The 20,535-nt window shown below is 38.7% G+C and overlaps 1 protein-coding gene across 1 annotated transcript; it reads left to right on the top strand.

Moving 5' to 3' along the window:
• Positions 1-16,164: 16,164 nt before the first annotated feature.
• LOC132314707 (LRR receptor-like serine/threonine-protein kinase EFR) lies at positions 16,165-18,838 on the top strand. Its single transcript, XM_059813533.1, has 3 exons — positions 16,165-16,855; positions 16,983-18,124; positions 18,256-18,838. Exons 1-3 carry the CDS (start codon positions 16,165-16,167, stop codon positions 18,802-18,804), a joined length of 2,382 nt encoding a protein of 793 aa, XP_059669516.1. The 3' UTR covers positions 18,805-18,838.
• The last annotated feature ends 1,697 nt before the right edge of the window (positions 18,839-20,535 follow it).

The raw sequence follows: 20,535 nt of genomic DNA on the forward strand, positions 1-20,535 counted from the left end.
TCTAGATAATAATAATAAGGGTAAAGTACAATCACACCCTCAGAAGTTTGGTAATAGGACATTCAGAAGAAATTTACTTATTTTTTGGACAAAGACACCCCTGAAGGTTCAAAAATGGATAAAGACACCCCTTTATATGAGAAATTAACCAAATTACCTTTTAACTATTTAGGAGACTTTTTTAACTTTACAATTTAATAAATTGGACCAATCTACCCTCATGAACAATTTATGCATAAAAATAAAAAAAAAAACTTTATATTGTTCACTTTTTTTTTTATTTACTTTGTAAATGTCCCAACTTTTTAAAAATGTAGACGTCTAAAATGATTTTTTAATCCAATATATATATTTCAAATAAATTATATTTTGTTATTACTTCTTTTCTTTTTCTTTTTTATTTTTAAATTAAGATGCTTAATTCTTTCATCTAAAAAAATTAAACCAATCTCTTTTCCTTAAAAATAAAAAATATGATACCATTATAACTTTATGCATCTTAAATTATATATCAAATAATAATAAATTAGCTTTACAGCGTCGTGGTTTCAGGCATGGTCCATGATTAGTCACATTCAGCATTCCAGATCTTGGGCATGATGTCACGGACTTGAACCTTTTCAAGCTCCCGTGCGGCCTTAGACACTTTCAAGCCCCCTTGAAGCGCTAAGTCAGCCTACCCGAGTGTGCTAGCTTAGTGAAGACTAAGGCTTGACAAGTGTTTTGCTTACTTGGGTTTGTAGGAAGAGGTTAGGCAAGTGAGCAAGAGAGTTTGGGAATGTATAGAACTTGTATTGCTTGAGAGGAGAGATTACAACTTGGTTGCGTGGTGAGGAGCAAATGAACTCTCACCTCCTATTTATAGGCCTTTGGCCTTACAAGAACATTCTAGATGTGTACAAATGTGTGGCCTAGATTTAGTGTCTAGAATCCTCCAGAAATATCTACACAACTCTAGAATTATCTACTATGTACAAGACAAGTCTAGAGAATTCTAGAGAATTCTATACAACTCCAGACAAGTCTAGAAAAGGCTAGACAACTCTACACTAATCTAGAGAATTCCGGAAAGTTCCATACTTGTGTAGAGAAGTCTAGAAAGCTCCAGTCCATGCAGACTCCATGTCATCGTCTACTGGGCGTCTGCGTGGCGCCTGCGTGGCATAGCCTCTTGGTAGCGGGGTGTGACATTCTCCCCCACCTAAGCTCGCGACGCCCTCGTCGCGTCTTCTTGCTTGAACCGCTGGATATGCTCCGCGAACTGCCATAGTGTATCCTCATGCTCCCAGCTCGCCTCGCTATCTGGTAGGTTCTTCTACTTCACTAAATACTCTGTATATTTGGGCACGCCTCTCCTGCTCATCACACGATCTGCAAGGATGCAATCAACTTCCTTGTCAAAGGATGTGACAACGGCCGTGGGTGCCCTATGCGATATGCCCCGAGTGAGGTCTTCCGTGTCTTCATGATAAGGCTTGAGCATGCTGACATGGAAGACTGGATGTATCTTCAACTTGGGTGAAAGCTCCACCATGTAGGAGACCTTGCCCACCCGCTTGACGATGGGGAACGAGCCCTCGTACCTCCTTACTAGCCCCTTATGCACGTTCCGAAAGGACTTAAACTGTTGGGGTAGTAGCTTAACCATCACCTGGTCTCCCACTATGTATTCCACCCGCCTTCGCTTGGTGTCGGCCCACTTCTTCATCTTCTTTGCCGCCTTGTCAAGGTACGCCCTAGCCAAGTCGAACTGCTCATGCCACCTCTTGGTAAATTTGTAGGCCGCCGGACTCTTACCATCGCAAGTCGAAGCAATGGCGTTAGGTGTTATAGGCTGCCGTCCGTTAACAACCTCAAATGGACTGTGATTGGTAGCCTCACTCCGCTGCAAGTTGTAAGAAAACTGTGCCACCCCAAGGAGTTTGGCCCAATCTCGCTGATTAGCACTCACATAGTGCCTCAAATAAAGCTCCAGGAGAGCGTTGATGTGCTCCGTCTGCCCATCTGATTGGGGGTGGAAACTCGTAGAGAAGTTGAGATTCGTCCCCATCTTCTTGAAGAATCCCGTCCAAAATCTACTCGTGAAACTCGGGTCTCTATCACTGACAATATTTTGCGGAACTCCCCAAAGCTTAACCACATGGTCAACAAACAACTCTGCTGCACTCTCTGCTGTGCAGTCTGCTGGTGCGGGTATAAAGGTGGCATACTTGCTGAACCGATCTACCACCACTATAATGCTCCCACAACCTTCTGACTTGGGCAAGCAAGTAATAAAATCCATAGAGACACTATCCCATGGTCTCTCTGGAATAGGCAATGGCTCCAATAGGCCTGCAGGATGCTGTTGCTCAATCTTGTCTTATTGGCACACAAAACGAGTCCTCACATATGTCTCCACATCATCACGCATCCGAGGCCAATAGTAAGAATCTTCTAGGAATGCTAGTGTGCGCCGCATACCTGGGTGACCAACCCATTTGGTGTCATGGCACTCCCGTATCAACTCCTTTCGCAAGTTGCCCCACCTGGGCACAAATAGTCAGTCCCCTGTAGTGAGAAGTAAATCATCCCTTAGCCAAAAACGCCGAGTCTTCCCTTCCTTAGCAAGCTGAATAAAGCTTTTGGCTAAAGGGTCATGCTGCAACCCCTCTTTGATCCGCTCCACAAGAGAGTGCTGGGGCCGACTGATAGCTGCGAGCTCGGCCTTACGACTAAGCGCATCTGCCACAATGTTGGCCTTGCCTGGCTTGTATTCAAAATGATAAGTGAACTCCGCTAGGAAGTCCTGCCATCGAGCTTGCTTGGGGCTGAGTTTCTTCTATGTCTGGAAGTAGCTGGTGGCAACATTATCCGTCTTGATCACAAATTGTGCCCCGAGCAAGTAGTGCCTCCAAGTACGTAGGCAATGGATGACCGCCGTCATCTCTTTCTCCTGCACTGTATAGCGCCGCTCGGTGTCATTGAGCTTGCGGCTCTCATAAACTATGGGGTGTTCTTCCTGCATCAACACGCCCCCAATAGCAAAGTCTGATGCATCCGTGTGCACCTCATATGGCTTGGAGTGGTTGGGCAAGCTAAGTACCGGCTCCTCTGTAACTGCTCTCTTCAAGTCATCAAATGCCCCCTGGCATGACTCTGTCCAACTCCAAGCACGCGCCTTCTTGAGAAGGTCTGTCAATGGGGCTGCTCTCGCTGAGTAACCCTTGATAAAGCGACGGTAATAGTTGACAAGCCCAAGAAATGAGCGTAGCTCTGTCACCTTAGTGGGTGGCTCCCACTGTTGAATGGCCCTCACCTTTGCCTCATCCATCATCAGCTTGCCATCCCGTATCTTATGCCCTAGGAACAACACCTCCTCTTGGGCAAATGAGCATTTCTCCGTCTTCACAAATAAGTCGTTCTCCCGTAGGACTTGGAAGACCGCCCTCAAGTGCTGCACGTGCTCTTCTAGAGTGGTGCTATACACAACAATATCATCCAAGTACACCACCACAAAGCGATCCAAGTAGGAATGGAAGAGCTTGTTCATCAAGGTACAGAAAGTAGCAGGTGCATTGGTGAGGCCAAACGGCATAACAAGAAACTTATAAGAGCCATACCTCGTCACACACGTAGTCTTAGGCTCATCCCCGAGCGCAAGTCAAGCTTAGTGAAGTAGCGTGCTCCACCAAGCTGATCAAAGAGATCGGCAATGAGAGGAATGGGGTACTTGTTTTTTATAGTCACCTTGTTGAGCGCCCGGTAGTCGATGCACATGCGTAAGGACCCATCCTTCTTCCTCTGGAACAACACCGGTGCGCCATATGGAGCCTTTGATGGTCGAATATAGCCCGCATCTAACAGTTCCTTAAGTTGCCTCCGCAACTCCTCCAACTCTGGGGGTGCCATCCGGTAGGGCACCAAAGCAGGGGGTTTAGAACTCGGTTCCAGCTCAATCTTATGATCCACCTCCCTCCAAGGTGGAAGCTTCTTGGGCAGCTCCTTAGGCATCACGTCCGTGTACTCGTCTAGCACGGCTCGTATTTCCTTAGGCACCTCTTCTTGCGGGGAAGGGACTAGCTAGTCTCTCCCTTCTTGAAACCCTTCTTGAACTGCATAGTTGATAAAGCTTGGGCTTCCAACTTGGCGCCTCGCTCCACCGGCACCATGCATGCTGTGTTGCCTTCCACAATACACATAGTGTTAGCAAAAAGAATGGGGAAGGCTCTCACCTTGTCTAAGAACTCCAACCCAAGGACTAGCTTGAAGTCGTCCATGGGTACCACTGATAGATCTATGTGGCCACCCCACTCGCCAATGCATGCTTGGATGCCGTGTGCCATGCCATGTATAACCTTTGCCGCCGAGTTAACTGCCTTCATGGAGCCCCCTTCTTTGCTATACTTGAGGCCCAACCTCTTGGCCTCGTCAAGGCTCACAAAGTTGTGGGATGCACCCGTGTCCACCAAAGCATGTGTGGGTGTCCCATTGATGCTCGCCTCCACGAACATTAGCCCTTTAGTCACCGCCTTAGGGACTTCAGTTTTAGCCTTGATGGCATTAAGGATTTGCAGTGAACCCATCTGCACCTCCTCCTGTTGTTGCTCTTCGTAGCGGCTCGTCATGGCATTGAGGGTCTTCCGCTTTGGGCAATCTCGTACCCAATGTGGTCCATCACATATGAAGCAAGAACCCTTAGGCTTGGGTGCTCCTTCCTTATTCTCCCTTCCCTCTTTGCCTCCATGGCCACCACTTGGCTTACGGGACCAATCCTTGTGGGGTGCAGCGCCCTTGTCTCCCCCACCTTTGCCGGCATACCTCCCCTTGTCCTTGTCTTTGTCTTTTGGCTTGAACGAGGGTTCCTTCTTGGAGCTGAAATCAATAAAGGACTCCGCATCTGCAATAGCTGTGGTAAGGTCTTGCACATTGCGTCGCCTCAACTTCGTCTTAGCCCACAACTGCAATCCATCCATAAAGAAGAAAAGAGAGTCATTGTCGAATAGATCCGGGATCTCAAGAGTCAAGTTAGTGAATTCCTTCACATAGTCCCGAATCGACCCAACCTGTTTTAGCCTTCGGAGTCTGCCCCTAGCTTCATCCTCGGCATTTTCAGGATAGAAATGCTTTTTAATTTCCCTAGTGAAATCAGCCTAAGTATCAATAGAGACCGTACCTTTGCCTATGTCACCATACTTTTTCCTCCACCATAGCATGGCATGGTCGGTGAGGTAGTGGGTCGCCGTGCGTATCTTGATGGTCTCATCGGTCATGCCCGTAGCCACAAAGTATTGCTCCATGCTGAAGAGGAAGTTCTCCAACTCCCTCGCTACCCGGTTCCCACCATAACACTTAGGCTTAGGAATATCAACCCAGGGTGCTACTACCCCCGTAGTAGCTGTGCCGGACGCCACTGCCTGTTTACACAATGTCCAATTCGTTCGCATTTCCTCCATTTGCTCGCGGAAAGTGCCAAGCTCCTGATCAACATAACCACGTAGGGTGGCAAACTCCCCCAACATAAGTTCTCGAAGTGCTTGGAGCTCCTGCCGAAAGTCACCACTTAGGGCATTGAGTGACCCTTTGACAGCATTCTGGACCTCAACGTCCTTCGACTCCAGCCCATCCATGCGCTGGTGAGCATCTTCAAGCTGCTCCAACACGTTGGCTATGGACCCCTCCATCTTTGCCACACGTGCCTCTAAGCCCGCCATGATGTCCTTCGACCTAGCCCTCGTCCTTACTCTGCCTGGAGGGGGATTTGTTTCCCTTCCACGTAGAGTCTCCTCTTGGGTGCCAGTCACGTCTGATAGCTCCGCCATAGCTTCCTCCACACAAGGTGTGACGCCTCACGACCTTAGCTCTGATACCAACTGTCACGGACTTGAACCTTTTCAAGCTCCCATGCGGCTTTAGACACTTTCAAGCCCCCTTAAAGCGCTAAGTCAGCCTACCTGAGTGTGCTAGCTTAGTGAAGACTAAGGCTAGACAAGTGTTTTGCTTACTTGGGTGTGTAGGAAGAGGTTAGGCAAGTGAGCAAGAGAGTTTGGGAATGTATAGAACTTGTATTGCTTGAGAGGAGAGATTACAACTTGGTTGCGTGGTGAGGAGCAAATGAACTCTCACCTCCTATTTATAGGCCTTTGGCCTTACAAGAACATTCTAAATGTGTACAAATGGGTGGCCTAGATTTAGTGTCTAGAATCCTCCAGAAATATCTACACAACTCTAGAACTATCTACTATGTACAAGACAAGTCTAGAGAATTCTAGAGAATTCTATACAACTCTAGACAAGTCTAGAAAAGGCTAGACAACTCCACACTAATCTAGAGAATTCCGAAAAGTTCCATACTTGTGTAGAGAAGTCTAGAAAGCTCCAGTCCATGCAGGCTCTATGTCATCGTCTGCTGGGCGTCTGCGTGGCGCCTGCGTGGCATAGCCTCTTGGTAGCAGGGTGTGACAATGAGCTGGGAAAATAGGCTCGTTAGCCCACTAAACTCGAATTTACTCATTTGCCCTTGCCTTGGTCCATCCAAAACTGACCAAGCTTGAGCTGAGAGAATGCACCAGTTAGCCCACTAAACCCATAATCCGCACCCTGTCTTGAATACCGAGAGCGCACCGGTAATCAAAGGCCTCCCACCCTTTTTTATGAATGCATTCTTAGAAATGATTCCAATAAAGGGAATTCAAAATTGCAAAGGTGTTATGGTGAAAACACTTTCTCAAAGCCATTCAATAATTTACAATATAATTTTTTTAGAATATTAATTTTTTATTAATAAAAGAGAGAGTTGATATCATTAGAGGAGGACGTGGTGAGAAAACTAAGTGGAAATAAATTTTATGTGGTGAAGGGCTTCTGGGTTTTAGAAATGGAGCTTGTTAATTTTGTATTTTACCCTCAATTTTGATTATATTTTTTAAAAATAATTCTTATAATTAAACGTATAGGGGTTTTAATTTATTCACAGAATTCTATAAAACAACTGTACAATTATTGGATAGCTGTAAGTGATTGACAAGTCTGTGGACTATGCATTGAATTGACTAGATTAGTGATGATGAAGCATTAACAGATGTGGAAAACCCAAAAAAAAAAAAAAAACAAAAGAAAAACTATCAAGCTTAACTTTTTCGCCATTTTTTCTTATGAAACACCATCAATTTAATTAGACCACTTAATATGATAAATTAATTACCATCTTACTTACCCAAAAACCAAAAAAAAAGGTACTAAATTACCGGTGAGGGGTTCGAATTTATTCACACAATTCTGCTTCTCCTAATTAAAGTTGCTTAATTGTTTTTATAATTGGCCATTTATATTATCTTGTGAACCAAACTGTTTGTTTAGCGTTAGATTACTCTTGGCACCAAGAGGCAAGATCTATTTTTTTTTTTAGTTGGACTGATGCAATGATGAATCTGACGTGGTTGTATTGTTTGATGGTCAATTTTTTTATTCTTTACTAGATGGCGACTAGGTTCCAATATACTACGTAGTACTATGTCTAATGAGTATCTTGTACTATCATCTTTATTTACATTGAATTATTAAATTGCGCGCAATTAATTTTTACTTGTTTGCTTATAGAAAGGGGTAAGTGATATTCCCAGTTTAATTTTTTCTTAGGTCATTAATGCATGGATGTATATTCTCAATATATATATATATATATATATATATATATATATATATATATATATATATTTGTAATTTATTCTTAAAATATTTTACTTTGGTACGTTTGTGGATGATTGATGTAACAAATATTTTATTTAGTTTTGCAATATTAGAAAGTAATTGGAAATGCTCTAATGCTCTCTCAAGTACTTTTGGATCATTTCACCTTCAGAAAAAATTTCAATTGCACATACATTAAAATACATCTACCCACTCGTCCATGGACACGCCTGGTCTGGTCCAATCCATCAATACCCACACAATCTTTTTACACTTTGGGTTGCCATACTTCACCGCGTACCAACACTAAAAAGAAGACCCACATCAATACTACCATCTGCATACTCTGTAACAAAGAACTGGAGTAGCACATTCACTTATTCTTTAAATGTAACTACGTCAAGCCCTTATGGTCCTTTCTACAAGCACGTTGTGGGTATCACATCTTGCCATCTTCGTGGGCAGAGTTAGTTACATGGGCTTCTCACCATTTCAGAGGAAATTCAGGAACCTACTGCAACATAATATCCAAAATGGGTTTGGCCTTTCTGGTCTACAACATTTGGAACGAGCACGATAGGAGAATTTTTAAGAAAAAATAGCTTACTGCTAACCCCCTACTTCACCTAATTCTGGAAAATGTTAGACAGAAATCAGAGCTTCTCAAATTAATATAATGGGGCACTAATTTCATTCTTTTTAAGTAACCATAGAGTTCATTGGTTGAAATGATTTTATAGGCTACGATTTCAACTCTTGCCCAAAGATAGACCAGAGGGAGGGGAATTTTTCTTTTCTTTTTTTCCCTAGGGGGAGGGGAAGTTTACTTCTGCCATTTTCTATCTTCTGCAGGTCCTAAATTCCACTAAGTTTACAATGATTTTTGAAAAATTATTAAATAATTCCGAAAATTGTCATTTAGCTAAAAGTGTTACACTTCACGAGGACAATGGTTTTAAACATCTACAACAATTATTTATCCACCCATTTTGAATGAAGTAAGTAGTATATAGCAAGAATTCTCTCATTAGCAGCATCTCATGCTCCACAATTTCTCATGCCATGCGACTTTTATCTATTAGATGCACAAGCCAAAATACCACTAGGTCATAGCGGAAATAAGTCATCAGTAAATAGAGTTTACTGCTTTGTGGTTGTCGGCTTTTTCCATCAAACACACACAGTCCAATATCAATCACATTCAACTAACTATCCAGCCTTCGGGCTTGACCTGGAAAAATTGGCCCATTAACTAAAATACGTGTAGAGCTTTTTTGTCCCTGAGCTAGCCCTTGGTCCATCTTCTACTTTTAGGCCCATCCAACGCTGACCAGGCTAGAGCTGAGACAATACACCCATCATCAGCCCACTAAACCCATAAACCTTCATGTCATCATCAATCCCATTGCACTTTTTACGAAATTGTTTCCGGCCAGCTGATCATGGCATGGAGAAGGAGTGTGAGGCATATATAGATGAAAGAGGAGCCGGTATGGATGGCATGACATTTAATGGTTCCGCACTATTCTTGCATGTTCCATGTGGCAGGACTGCGCCTTAATTTAATTTTTACTTAATTTTACTACAAGTCCGTTTGTTTGTAGTAATTGATGATGTGTGAGTAAGCAAATAAAACATAAATCAAATGTGTTCGAGTAAGCTATGTATTGTCACAAGTTCTACAGTATTATGTATGGATCACATATATTTGGGTAAGCTAGCTATATATCTATTAATGTCACAACTACTTCTAATATTATTATGCATGGATCATTTGTATGCATTATTCTAATTATTCTAATTATTAATTTAATTAGTTTCCGGAGTTAGCTAGTAATTAAGGCAAATTAGAAGTGGCAAAATGGGTCACAACCCATCAATCCACTCATATACGTTCGTTTTTTAATAATTTTGGGTGAACCATATTTAAAATGGGTCAAAAATGAGTTAGGTAATTTTTAACAATTTAATTTGAGGGTCAAGATGGGTTGAATATGAATATCCATATTCAACCCATATTTTACCCATCATATAATAAATATACAATACACATATTTTATATTGTACTCAACTCATTTCTCTCTCTCTCAAATTCTCTCACTCGCAATCCTGTCTCTCTAAATTTGTCTCTCATCAATTAATCCCCCTCCCTAAGTTTCTCTCTCTAGGAATTTCTTCTCTTACCTTCATTTCTCTCTTTCTAAAACGAGTCGATAAATATTACTGAGTTTGAAATTGTTTTTTTAATTTGTTATTAAATAAAATTTTAAAACCTTACCGAAAAAAAATATTAAAAAGAAAAACATAATCAAAAAAATTAAAAAATATAAAATAATTTAAAATTTTTAAAAATTTAAAAAATTAAAAAAAATAAGTAAAAAAATTTTAAAAATTAAAAAATTATTATTATTAAAAAAATAGTTAAAAAATAATAATTAATTGGTTCACAAGTCATAACGGATTGACTCTATATATTTTTGACCCATTTGTCAACCCCTAAGGCAAACACTATATACAGTTTCATTAAGTACCACTAATAGTGCATGCAAAATGCAGAGGTGTGTGCTCCAATAAGTTGTATAAGGTTTTTTTTTGTCAAATCTTTCTGTGAGCGTGTGCTCAATGCTGAATGATACTTTTACCCCTCTTTCACTAATTAATATAATCTCAATCAATTTACAACTTCACTTAAGCTTTGCTTAAATTGAAACCAGTTTGAGAATAAAATCCCACAGAATTTTCTCAAGGCAAGGTGGGAATAGTCATAAAAGGATTAATAGATGAATGTAAATCTGAATTTAAACTACTGTTAAGTTAAGGTATCCGAATTCAAGTAGAATCTTATTGACCCACATATATTAATATATAGGGTTAAATGCAAAAAACCCCCCTGAACTATTGGGGTTTTGCAAGAAACCCCCCTGAACTAAAAAAAAACCCCTAAACTATTGTTTTGTTACAATTTACCCCATCAACTCACCGGAAAAGACAAAAGACAATTTTACCCTTAATGTAAAACGGCATAGTTTTGATCTTTAGCCTATTAAATTGCTGATGTGGCTAAGTGAAATTAGAGCAGCCCATCTGAATGCGACAACACAGCAAGAGATAAGTTTCCACATTATAAACAACACGTGGCATAATTTTGTTGGCATCAAACAAAACAAATGAACCTTTACTCTTCCTTCCTTATTCACGATTAACTGTGCAACCAACAACCAAACTCTCTGCAGCAATTTTTTTTTTGGGTAGAATCTGTACAACATCATTTTCCTTGGGGGAAACCACAACCAACGACGACCACCGTCATCCGCGTAGCCGGAATTACGTCAACACAATTGAGCCTATCCCTTACTGCCTCAAATCAACTTTCTGCCGTTGTCAAGCACCGGGAAGGAACAGAGGCTGATTTGAGCAAAGCTGCCGTTGTGAAGAAGAGGAGAGGAACGGAGGCCGGACCAGTGCTGCGTCGGTTTCGGGAAGGAGCGGTGGGTCAGTTTCTGGAGGGGGAAGCCGTCGTAGTGCTTCGCTACCCCCGCCGACGACCTTCGGTCTCCTCTCTCGACTGGTTTTACTCTAGTGAGCCGGATCGATGACCTCCTACTCAGCCAATGAGCTGTTCTTGAATGATCCGGCCGAGGCGATAGTGTTTTCCATGTGAGAAGGTGTAGTTGTGGGGACGGTGGTGACGGTATCATCGGCGGGGATGGCAAGAATGGTGGAGGAGTTGGTTTGGATTGTGACGCGAATGGGTTCACAATGGCCATGGTGATTATGATGGATATGGATATGGATATGGATAGAATCTTACCAACGTCGATGTGTACTCGCCTGATCTATCGCCATCGGACGTGGTACTCGCGGCTCTCTGGTCTTGGCTCTGTCAGTGGATATATATATATATATATATATATATATATATATATATATATATATATATATATATAGGCATATGTCTTTTGTATATTTTCTTGCATGAATAATTAAAATTTGTTTTGTGATTGAGGTGTAAATTAGGTATCATTGATGCAAGCATTGCAGGAATCAGTTCACACATTGAGAGCGATTGATATGTATGAGGATGATTTGGGAAATTATTTAAATTTTTTCTGAAATTGGGTTAGGGTTCTAAGTATTTTGGTTGTGCATTGACGATTGAGAGGTATGAGGTTGGCTATATATAGAGTGTTCTACTACAGGACACTCTGCGCCGACACTGCCGATGAACAGCTGACTCATCGTTGATGCATTTCCTGAGAGATTCGAACTGAAGGTTTGGGGATTTGAGGCCCATATTTCCTTTTTTTCGCTTTCACGATTGTGTAATTTTTCTTCTGTGCTGAACACAATTTTTTATTTTTTTATTTTTTAAATCAGAAAGCATAAGCACACTGTGAAAAGATGAACAGTGTTTATAACCACACATCTGTTTGTATTGACGATGAACAGTGTGTATTTTAGCATAAGGGCATGTTTGGGTGTTTTAAGTGGTTTTGGGTGCAAAGGTCATATAAGGGGCATTAGCGTCTTTTCATGCTCATAAGGGCATCATGGTCATTAAAATTATAGTGTGGCACTTTAACGGTGAGGTCTGACCGGAGCCTCGCCGGATGGGGCAAACTGCAACAAAAATCATAGTTTAGGGGGTTAGTGGCAACTTTAGTAGTTTAGGGGGGTTAGTTGCTAATTCCTTAATAGTTCAGGGGGGGTTTTTTGCATTTAACCCTAATATATATATATAATGTCCTTTACTCATAAATGGATGACATAATTGGGCATTAATTTCATTCTTTTAAAGTAACCATAGGGTTCATTGGTTGAAATGATTTCACGGTCCATGATCATCACATTATGAGTTGGAAAAATACGCCCATTAGTCCCACTAAACTAAAATACCTCTAGAGAGCTTTTTGTCATTGAGCCATTGGTCCATCTTCCACTTTAGGCCCATCCAACCCTGACCAGGGTTTAGCTGACCCCTAATCTGCGCAATAACCAATCCAGGCCCATCGCTTCATTTTTTTCTTTTTTTAATTATTATTAAGGAAAAAATTAGTGGGCATATTATTTTACTATTTTACCCTCAGTTTTGATTTTATTTTTAAAAATTGACAAGATGCTTCTTCAGGCCAAACCAGTACTTTGATAAAAATAAATTTTAATGATGTATGCATATTTTTGTAATGACTCTCACAGAGAATCCATGAACATAAAGAGAGGTTAGTGTTATTTTTTTAAGAAATAAGAGAAATTCTTATAATTATGAGAAAACTTGATATGATAATTATTGATTTTTGGACATGATTTATTTATTTATTTATTTTGTACTAACAAAAAATAAAAAACTGTATTTTTGACATGACATTAAGAGTCCATTTTTCTTTCCTTCCACTCTATTTGCTTTGTAAAAATAAATAAATAAAGACATTATTATTTTAAAAACACTATTATTCTATATTTATTTCAAAAAGTGATAGTCCACCCTTTTTAAAAAACAATTTTGTCATTTTATATGGTATAAAATTAGTGAGATGTGCATGTGGACGAAAGTGAACTTTGAATAATATCAAATTTGTTTGTTTGGTATTTGAGCGAATGAGTTGTGAATATAATTGAAGACACGTGCTATTCTCACACTAGATGCAAAAGAGACCCCACATTATCCGGGTCCATCCCACTCAAATAAATGCACGGTGGGGAATGTGACACGTGACAGCCGACATATGACATTAATTTTAATCTCTTTTATAGTAAATTTTTCACATTGAAAAGCTCAAACTTCACATTTCCTTGAGATACGTCCACGTGATGAGCCACGTGATGGTGATCCTTCAACACTTCCCCCTTCCAATCAACTTATACCCTAAAAAGAAATAATCCGTCAAAGAATTTTGAATTTTTTAAAATTCTAATAAACATTTTAAAATTAATTAGATAAATATTTTATTATATAATTGAAAGAATTTTTTCTTTTTCTTTTTTCGAACACATGTATCGCCTCCACAATACACACACTATTATAAATATTTTCAATAAAATTATCTATCACAATTTTACCTTTTTCATATATCATGTTGTTTAATTAATTTTTTCTAAACAATTATGCTAAAAATTAAATTTGAACAGAAAGAATTTAAGAAAAAAAAGTTTTATTTCAATTTAACATAATACTCTTAATCGTGAAATATTAATTATTTGTTGAACTCTGTAAATTATGTGAAAGTAAGATACTCTAAATTCAGGATTAAATAGTCAAAGAATTTTATTAAACGTTCTTGGTGAAAAAAAAATTATACATTAAAATAATTTAATGCACTTGTTTTTGATAGAATCATTTCAATTTTATAGAGTTTTTTTTTTTTTTTTTTTTTTGAGACTTTTTTAAAGATATGTGAAGCGGAAAATTTAAATATAATGAAAATAAATCATTTTGTTATTCACAATTCATGAAAAGTACTTAATGTATTTTATCATGTTGTATGTACTTTGTTACTAAAAGCAATTTGAAATAATTTGTTAAATGTTTTAAGAGTGATAATTTTAGTAACAATTAGTATTTTTTTAAATAAGTACCAGTTACAATACATAGAAAGCAGAGAATGAAATTTGAATTTTACGAAGAATGACAAGGTTAATACTTGAAAAATGTTCATTATTTATCAAATAAGTACATATTTAGAAATAATTTTCAAGAAAAAAATATATATATATATTTTACCAAGAAAAAAAAAATAATTTCCTAAAATTACTATTTAATATTTGACCATTTAAATTTGTCTATAATTTTTTTTTTTTTAGGGTTAATTGCACTTACACTTACTAAGGTTTTGGTTAATTCTACTCCGATGCAATTCAAAGTTATTTTAACAATGACACCCCTTGGATTATTTTTGTCAATTCACTTTGCTGATATTTTGTTAATAAAATTCAATTAATAATTCAAGGTTGTTTATGTCATTTGATTGTGCAAAATTGCGTTCACCAAAACATCAGGATTAAATTATTTTCTATTAGTAAATTATTTTTTCATTATTATATTTTTATTTTTCAAAATAATTAGTCTACATTTTAAAAGGATTAAATTTTATTCAATAATTAGAAATTATAATATTTTATTAACTTTTTTTAATAGAATTTTTAATTTTTGTATACTCCGTATTAAATAGAGTATTATTTTCATAAAATCTGTCTCTTTCGTCGCCTGCGCTTCCGTAACAACACATTTGATTTGTGTTTGCTTGAAAATTTCAGTAAATGGAACCCCCGTTCTATCCAAAGTTTCCAAACCCATCACTGCCACAATGTCCGACAAGTAGCCTCCTTTACCAGATCTTCCTAATCTTCTTCTTCATTTTCTGTTTCCATCCCAATAAAAACCTAATTCTTAACCATCGAATAAATCCAAACCAGCGTAGAGAAGAAGACCAAGCACGGCATAAGCCATGGCCGTCGAAGAATCAAGTAGGAATCAGTTCGAGGGATCTCGGGGCGAGCTCTGTCGAGTTGTTGGAGTGGAGCACCAAGCTCAAATAAAATGAACTTAGATATAGAAGATCAACACTTGGGGTTTAATGGTAAGTTTGTTCCTCAATGAAATATGTTCTCATTGCCAGCTAATCATTTTTCAATGACTTTGTTCCAGATTTGGCTTTGGTCCTCTTAAAAAATTATTTATGTCATCGTCTATTGTTTTCCTGCAACCATCATCAACATTGAAATCAGAGGTTAGTACTGCATTTTATATTTTTATGTGGGAAAATTATGTGAACCGAAAGTAAAATAAACAGGAAGCTCTTTGATCCATAATTTTAATTTTTTATTTATTTATTTATTTTTATGTTATTCTTCTGTAAAAACATAATTGATTCGTTTTGTTTCAGGATTTGTGTTAACTTGTTATTTCTTTCTGGTATTCACCATTTCAACTTTTACTAGTTGAATAGTAGGGGATTTGTATTGTAGCCTAGTGTAAAAGAAAAAACTTGAATTGAACATATGAAGGACTTCTTCTCGGTAAATGACCACACTGAGAACTCGTCTGAGCACAACTATATCTAAAACTTAAACTTCATCTCAGATGCTTTAGTAGAGAGATGAGTTCCATAGGGTTGAATCACAATCAAACCAGGTTGAAGTTGGCTTATCCACAAGCCTACCAAACCTAATAAAAGCTGTTGAAATGGATAGTCTGATAACTTGGACAAATGCAAGATTACGTGATTGCAACCTGTGGTGGATCCCAGGGTAACAAAGTCAACTTGATCCTTTCCCCCATATTTTGATATGCTTCAATAGATTATAGTAGTTGACAACCTCTCCAACTAACGTGCCATACAATTTCAAAGTTGGTGGGCCAATCTCTTTTATTGTTTCTAAAGAACTATATTGTCAATTTGTCATCTTAATCAACATTATAAATATTTTCTTCTCACAGCAAAATTATATTAATTTTCATATTGCATATAGTCCTCCCATCAGCACCATATCGCAAAAGGGATGGAGCATTCTTTTCTGTGTTTTGGGATTCTTCTTTTGTGCATGATCTCAGGTCTGGAATCTGCAGTAGCATCCACTTCTGGAAATCAGACGGATCAATTTGCTTTACTTGATTTCAAGAATCAGATAAGTCATGACCCACTTCAAATAATGAGCTCATGGAATGATTCTCTCCATTTCTGCAATTGGGTTGGTGTTACTTGCAGCTCCACCAGTAGCAGGGTCATGATTCTGAACTTAGAATCACTAAGTTTAATTGGCTCAATACCACCTTCTATCGGCAACCTCACATTCCTTACTGGGATCAACCTACAAAACAACAGCTTCCATGGCGAACTTCCTCAAGATTTAGGCCGTTTACTACTCCTGCAGCATCTCAATTTGAGCTCAAATTCCTTCAGCGGAAAGATCCCAACAAATCTTACTCATTGTACTGACTTAAGAGTCCTCGATGTGAATTTCAATGAGCTTGTTGGGTCAATCCCCGATCAGCTTAGTTCACTGTCAAAATTGTTAATTGTACATCTGGCTGTAAATAACCTGACAGGAACTATCCCAGCTTGGATAGGAAACTTTTCATCACTATTGGCTCTCTCACTCGCCAGGAACAATCTGTATGGTCGCATACCCCCTGAGCTTGGCCGCCTGTTGCGCTTTGGATTTTTTCAACTTTATGGAAATCAACTGTCTGGTAATATTCCTTTGTCAATTTACAATATTTCCTCCATTTTCTACTTCTCTGTTACTCTGAACCAGTTAAATGGGCAACTCCCACCAGATGTTGGTATTACCCTTCCTAAGTGTTAACAATTTCACAGGAGTTATTCCTGTTTCATTGCCAAATGCTTCTAGGCTTCAAGTGATTGACTTTGCTCAAAATAGTCTCACTGGGACTGTGCCAACAAATTTGGAAAGCTTGCAAAATTTATATAGAATTAATTTTGATGATAATAAACTTGGAAATAGAGAAGTTGGTGACTTGATTTTTTTTACTTTCTTGGCTAACTGCACTAGTCTGGAAGTACTCGGTTTGGCTAGAAATCTTTTTGGAGGAGAACTGCCCAACTCCATAGCCAACCTTTCAACCAGCCTCAAAATACTTACTCTGGGTGAAAACTTGATTTATGGAACTGTTCCTTTGGGAATTGGAAACCTCATCAATTTGACCCTTCTTGGGCTAGAAGGGAACCACTTCACTGGTCGAATCCCTAGTGCTATGGGGAAGCTTCAAAAATTAGAGGGACTGTATTTGAATGTTAACAAATTTTCGGGGCCTATTCCATCTTCCCTTGGCAATTTGACATCATTAACCAGGCTCTTTATGGAGGAGCATAGACTAGAAGGCAGTATACCCCCAAGCCTCGGAAATTGCAAGAATTTGCTGGTACTGAACCTTACTAGTAATAATCTTAGTGGCACCATACCCAAAGAGGTCATTGGTCTCTCTTCTCTTTCTATTTCTTTGTCAATGGGTTATAATTCTTTGACTGGTTCATTACCATTTGAAGTGGGTAACTTGATAAATCTCATGGAGCTTGATGTGTCAGATAACAGATTGTCTGGTGAAATTCCAAGCACCCTCAGCAGTTGCCTTAGTTTGGAGCACCTGCTTATTGAGGGGAATTCATTTCAAGGAACACTTCCTGAATCTTTGAAAGCATTAAGAGGCTTAGAAGAGATTGATTTTTCACGTAATAACTTGTCTGGTCAGATCCCAGAATTCCTTGGAAAGTTTTCATCTCTAAAGAAACTCAATCTTTCCTTCAATAATTTCGAGAGGGCAGTGTCAATGGATGGAATTTTTGCAAATGCTACTGCAATTTCTATCCTTGGAAATGACAAGCTATGTGGTGGTGTCCCAGACTTGCATTTACCTGCTTGCTCTCAAGACAAATCTCATTCAAGAAAATTTCTAGCTCCAAAAGTATTCATCCCCGTGATAATTATTGCAACAATATTCGTAATAATACTATTTTGTTCGTTTGCTGCTTGTTGTGTGATGAAAAACTCAAGAAAGCGACCTTCAACTGAATCCTCCACTGAGGATTGGCAAATGGGGGCTTCTTACCAGGAACATTTTAACTCAACTAATGGGTTGTTTATAAAGGAGTTATCAATGATAATGGTGCAATTGTAGCAGTGAAAGTGTTAAACCTTCAACAAGAAGGAGCGTCCCGGAGCTTCATGGATGAATTCAAGGCCTTGAGAAGCATTCGGCACAGAAATCTCCTCAAGATCATAACTGCATGTTCTAGTGTTGATCATCAAGGTAATGACTTCAAAGGTCTTGTATTTGAGTTCATGTCTAATGGAAGCCTTGACCAGTGGCTGCATCCAACTGATGGGCAATTTAAAATTAAGAGTACGAACATTATCCTGAGACTGAACATAGCCATTGATGTTGCTTCTGCATTAGATCATCTCCATCACTATTGTGAAACACCAATTGTTCACTGTGATCTAAAACCAAGCAATGTTCTCCTCAATGATGACATGACAGCCCATGTTGCTGACTTCGGATTAGCAAAGTTCCTTTTTCACTCATCAAAAAATCCCAACAAAAATCAAACCATATCAGCTGGGCTAAAGGGTTCTATCGGTTATATTCCTCTACGTATGCCTTCCATCCAGATTGGTTAATTCCATTTTTAGTGATTACTATTTGCAAGTTTAAAGTAAGCTTTTTTTGCAAATTAACTGTAACGACCCGAACCCAAGGTCGTCTAAGGGCACTATGGTCAATTCCAAGGTTGATACATAATATAAGTGCCATCCCAAAGTTTATACAAGAAAAATGAGATCACAAATACAAAAGATGTCAAAATAGTCCACTAACCCATTCAAACTTGTGGAAGTGCATCGTCCACCACTTCTTTCCCGTGACCTGGAAAATGTAATAATATGATGGGGTGAGCCAGCCGCTCAGTAGTAGGTGTCTAAGACTCATCTCTTAATGACCCCATGAATCCACACAAAGCATAGAGTAAAAGTAAACGGGATCATACCCTTGGGGAAAACATAGCAACAACAACAACAATACAACCATATCTAACCATATGTATACAATGCATGCCAATGTAATGCAATGACATGCCAATGTCACTCCCTATTTCCGAAACATTTCCGTTTCACTATTCCAAACGTTAATGCAACCCGACCCATAGCACCTCTATGGCGCCACGAGAGAAGGATTGCTTAGCTATCCCCGATCACATGGCACCTCCATGGCGTCGTTCTGGGCCTAGGTAGCTTAACCACGCTAGGGTCTCTCCCTAATTCCCTCTAGATCACATTAACGCCACGGACCACTAGGCACCTCCTAGGCGTTCGGGTTTTCTCAAACCATTTCAAAACATTTCCCCAAAATAATTTTTATTTCATTTCAAAACACATTTTTCCTTTTTCTTTCCCAATGGTAATGCATAAATTATGCAAGTCCTTCAATGCCATGACAATATAGAAATTTCATACATATCATTAATATTATTCGAGCATGTTCAAAATATGAATTCCCACACAATATCACATTCTCATATTTCTAAACCATGGCATTTTACATATTTTCAATTCGCAAATCCAACAACTTAAATACATAAGGCATAAAATAAAATCATTTAAGCATGTATCATCTCAACAAGGCAGCTAATACATAATCATACACTTTCTACACCATGTAAAAATCATGTATACAATATATAGATCACATCTCAAGAATTTAACACAATATAAACATGCTTGTACATTAATTAAAGGAGATTAACTCACAAAGCTCAAAGAAATGGGTATTAGAACAACCCTACCTCAAGAAATGAAGAAAACCCTCAAAACAACCCAAAATTTCGAAATCCAAAGGGTGGCCAAACTGAACTTTGCTCCGATCAAAACGTAGGCCACGACGCGCTCGTCGACTTTGCCTTACGTGACAAAGTCGAAATCAAAGTGGAAATGTGTGGATCTAAGCCTTGAAGATTGTAAAAGAAAAAGAAAAAGAAAACTGTGGAGAGAGAAATTTCGTAGCAGAAGAGGAAGAGTAATGGTCTGTTAATGACCAGGTAGTCATTTTGTAATGACTAACACTAATAGTAGGTCCCGCGGCCAAAATAATATCTTTAACATTATATATATATATGTGTGTGTGTGTGTGTGTGTGTACCAAACACACCACAACACTAAAATAACCACATAGCCACATAAGAATGCATCAAATAATAATGTAGGAAATAAAATTGTGATGACTCAAAATTAATACTTTTTAAACAAAAAAAATTTGGCATGACCTTCCCTAAAAATAGGCCTATCACAACCTGTTTAATTGCATTTTTAACTTGTCATGGCTCAAATTCTGAATTCATGGCAACAAAAGATAATAAT

This window comes from Cornus florida, unplaced genomic scaffold (assembly GCF_030987335.1).
Source record: "Cornus florida cultivar Cherokee Brave unplaced genomic scaffold, ASM3098733v1 CherokeeBrave_3.0.0_Hap2_Chr06, whole genome shotgun sequence".
NCBI lineage: Eukaryota > Viridiplantae > Streptophyta > Magnoliopsida > Cornales > Cornaceae > Cornus > Cornus florida.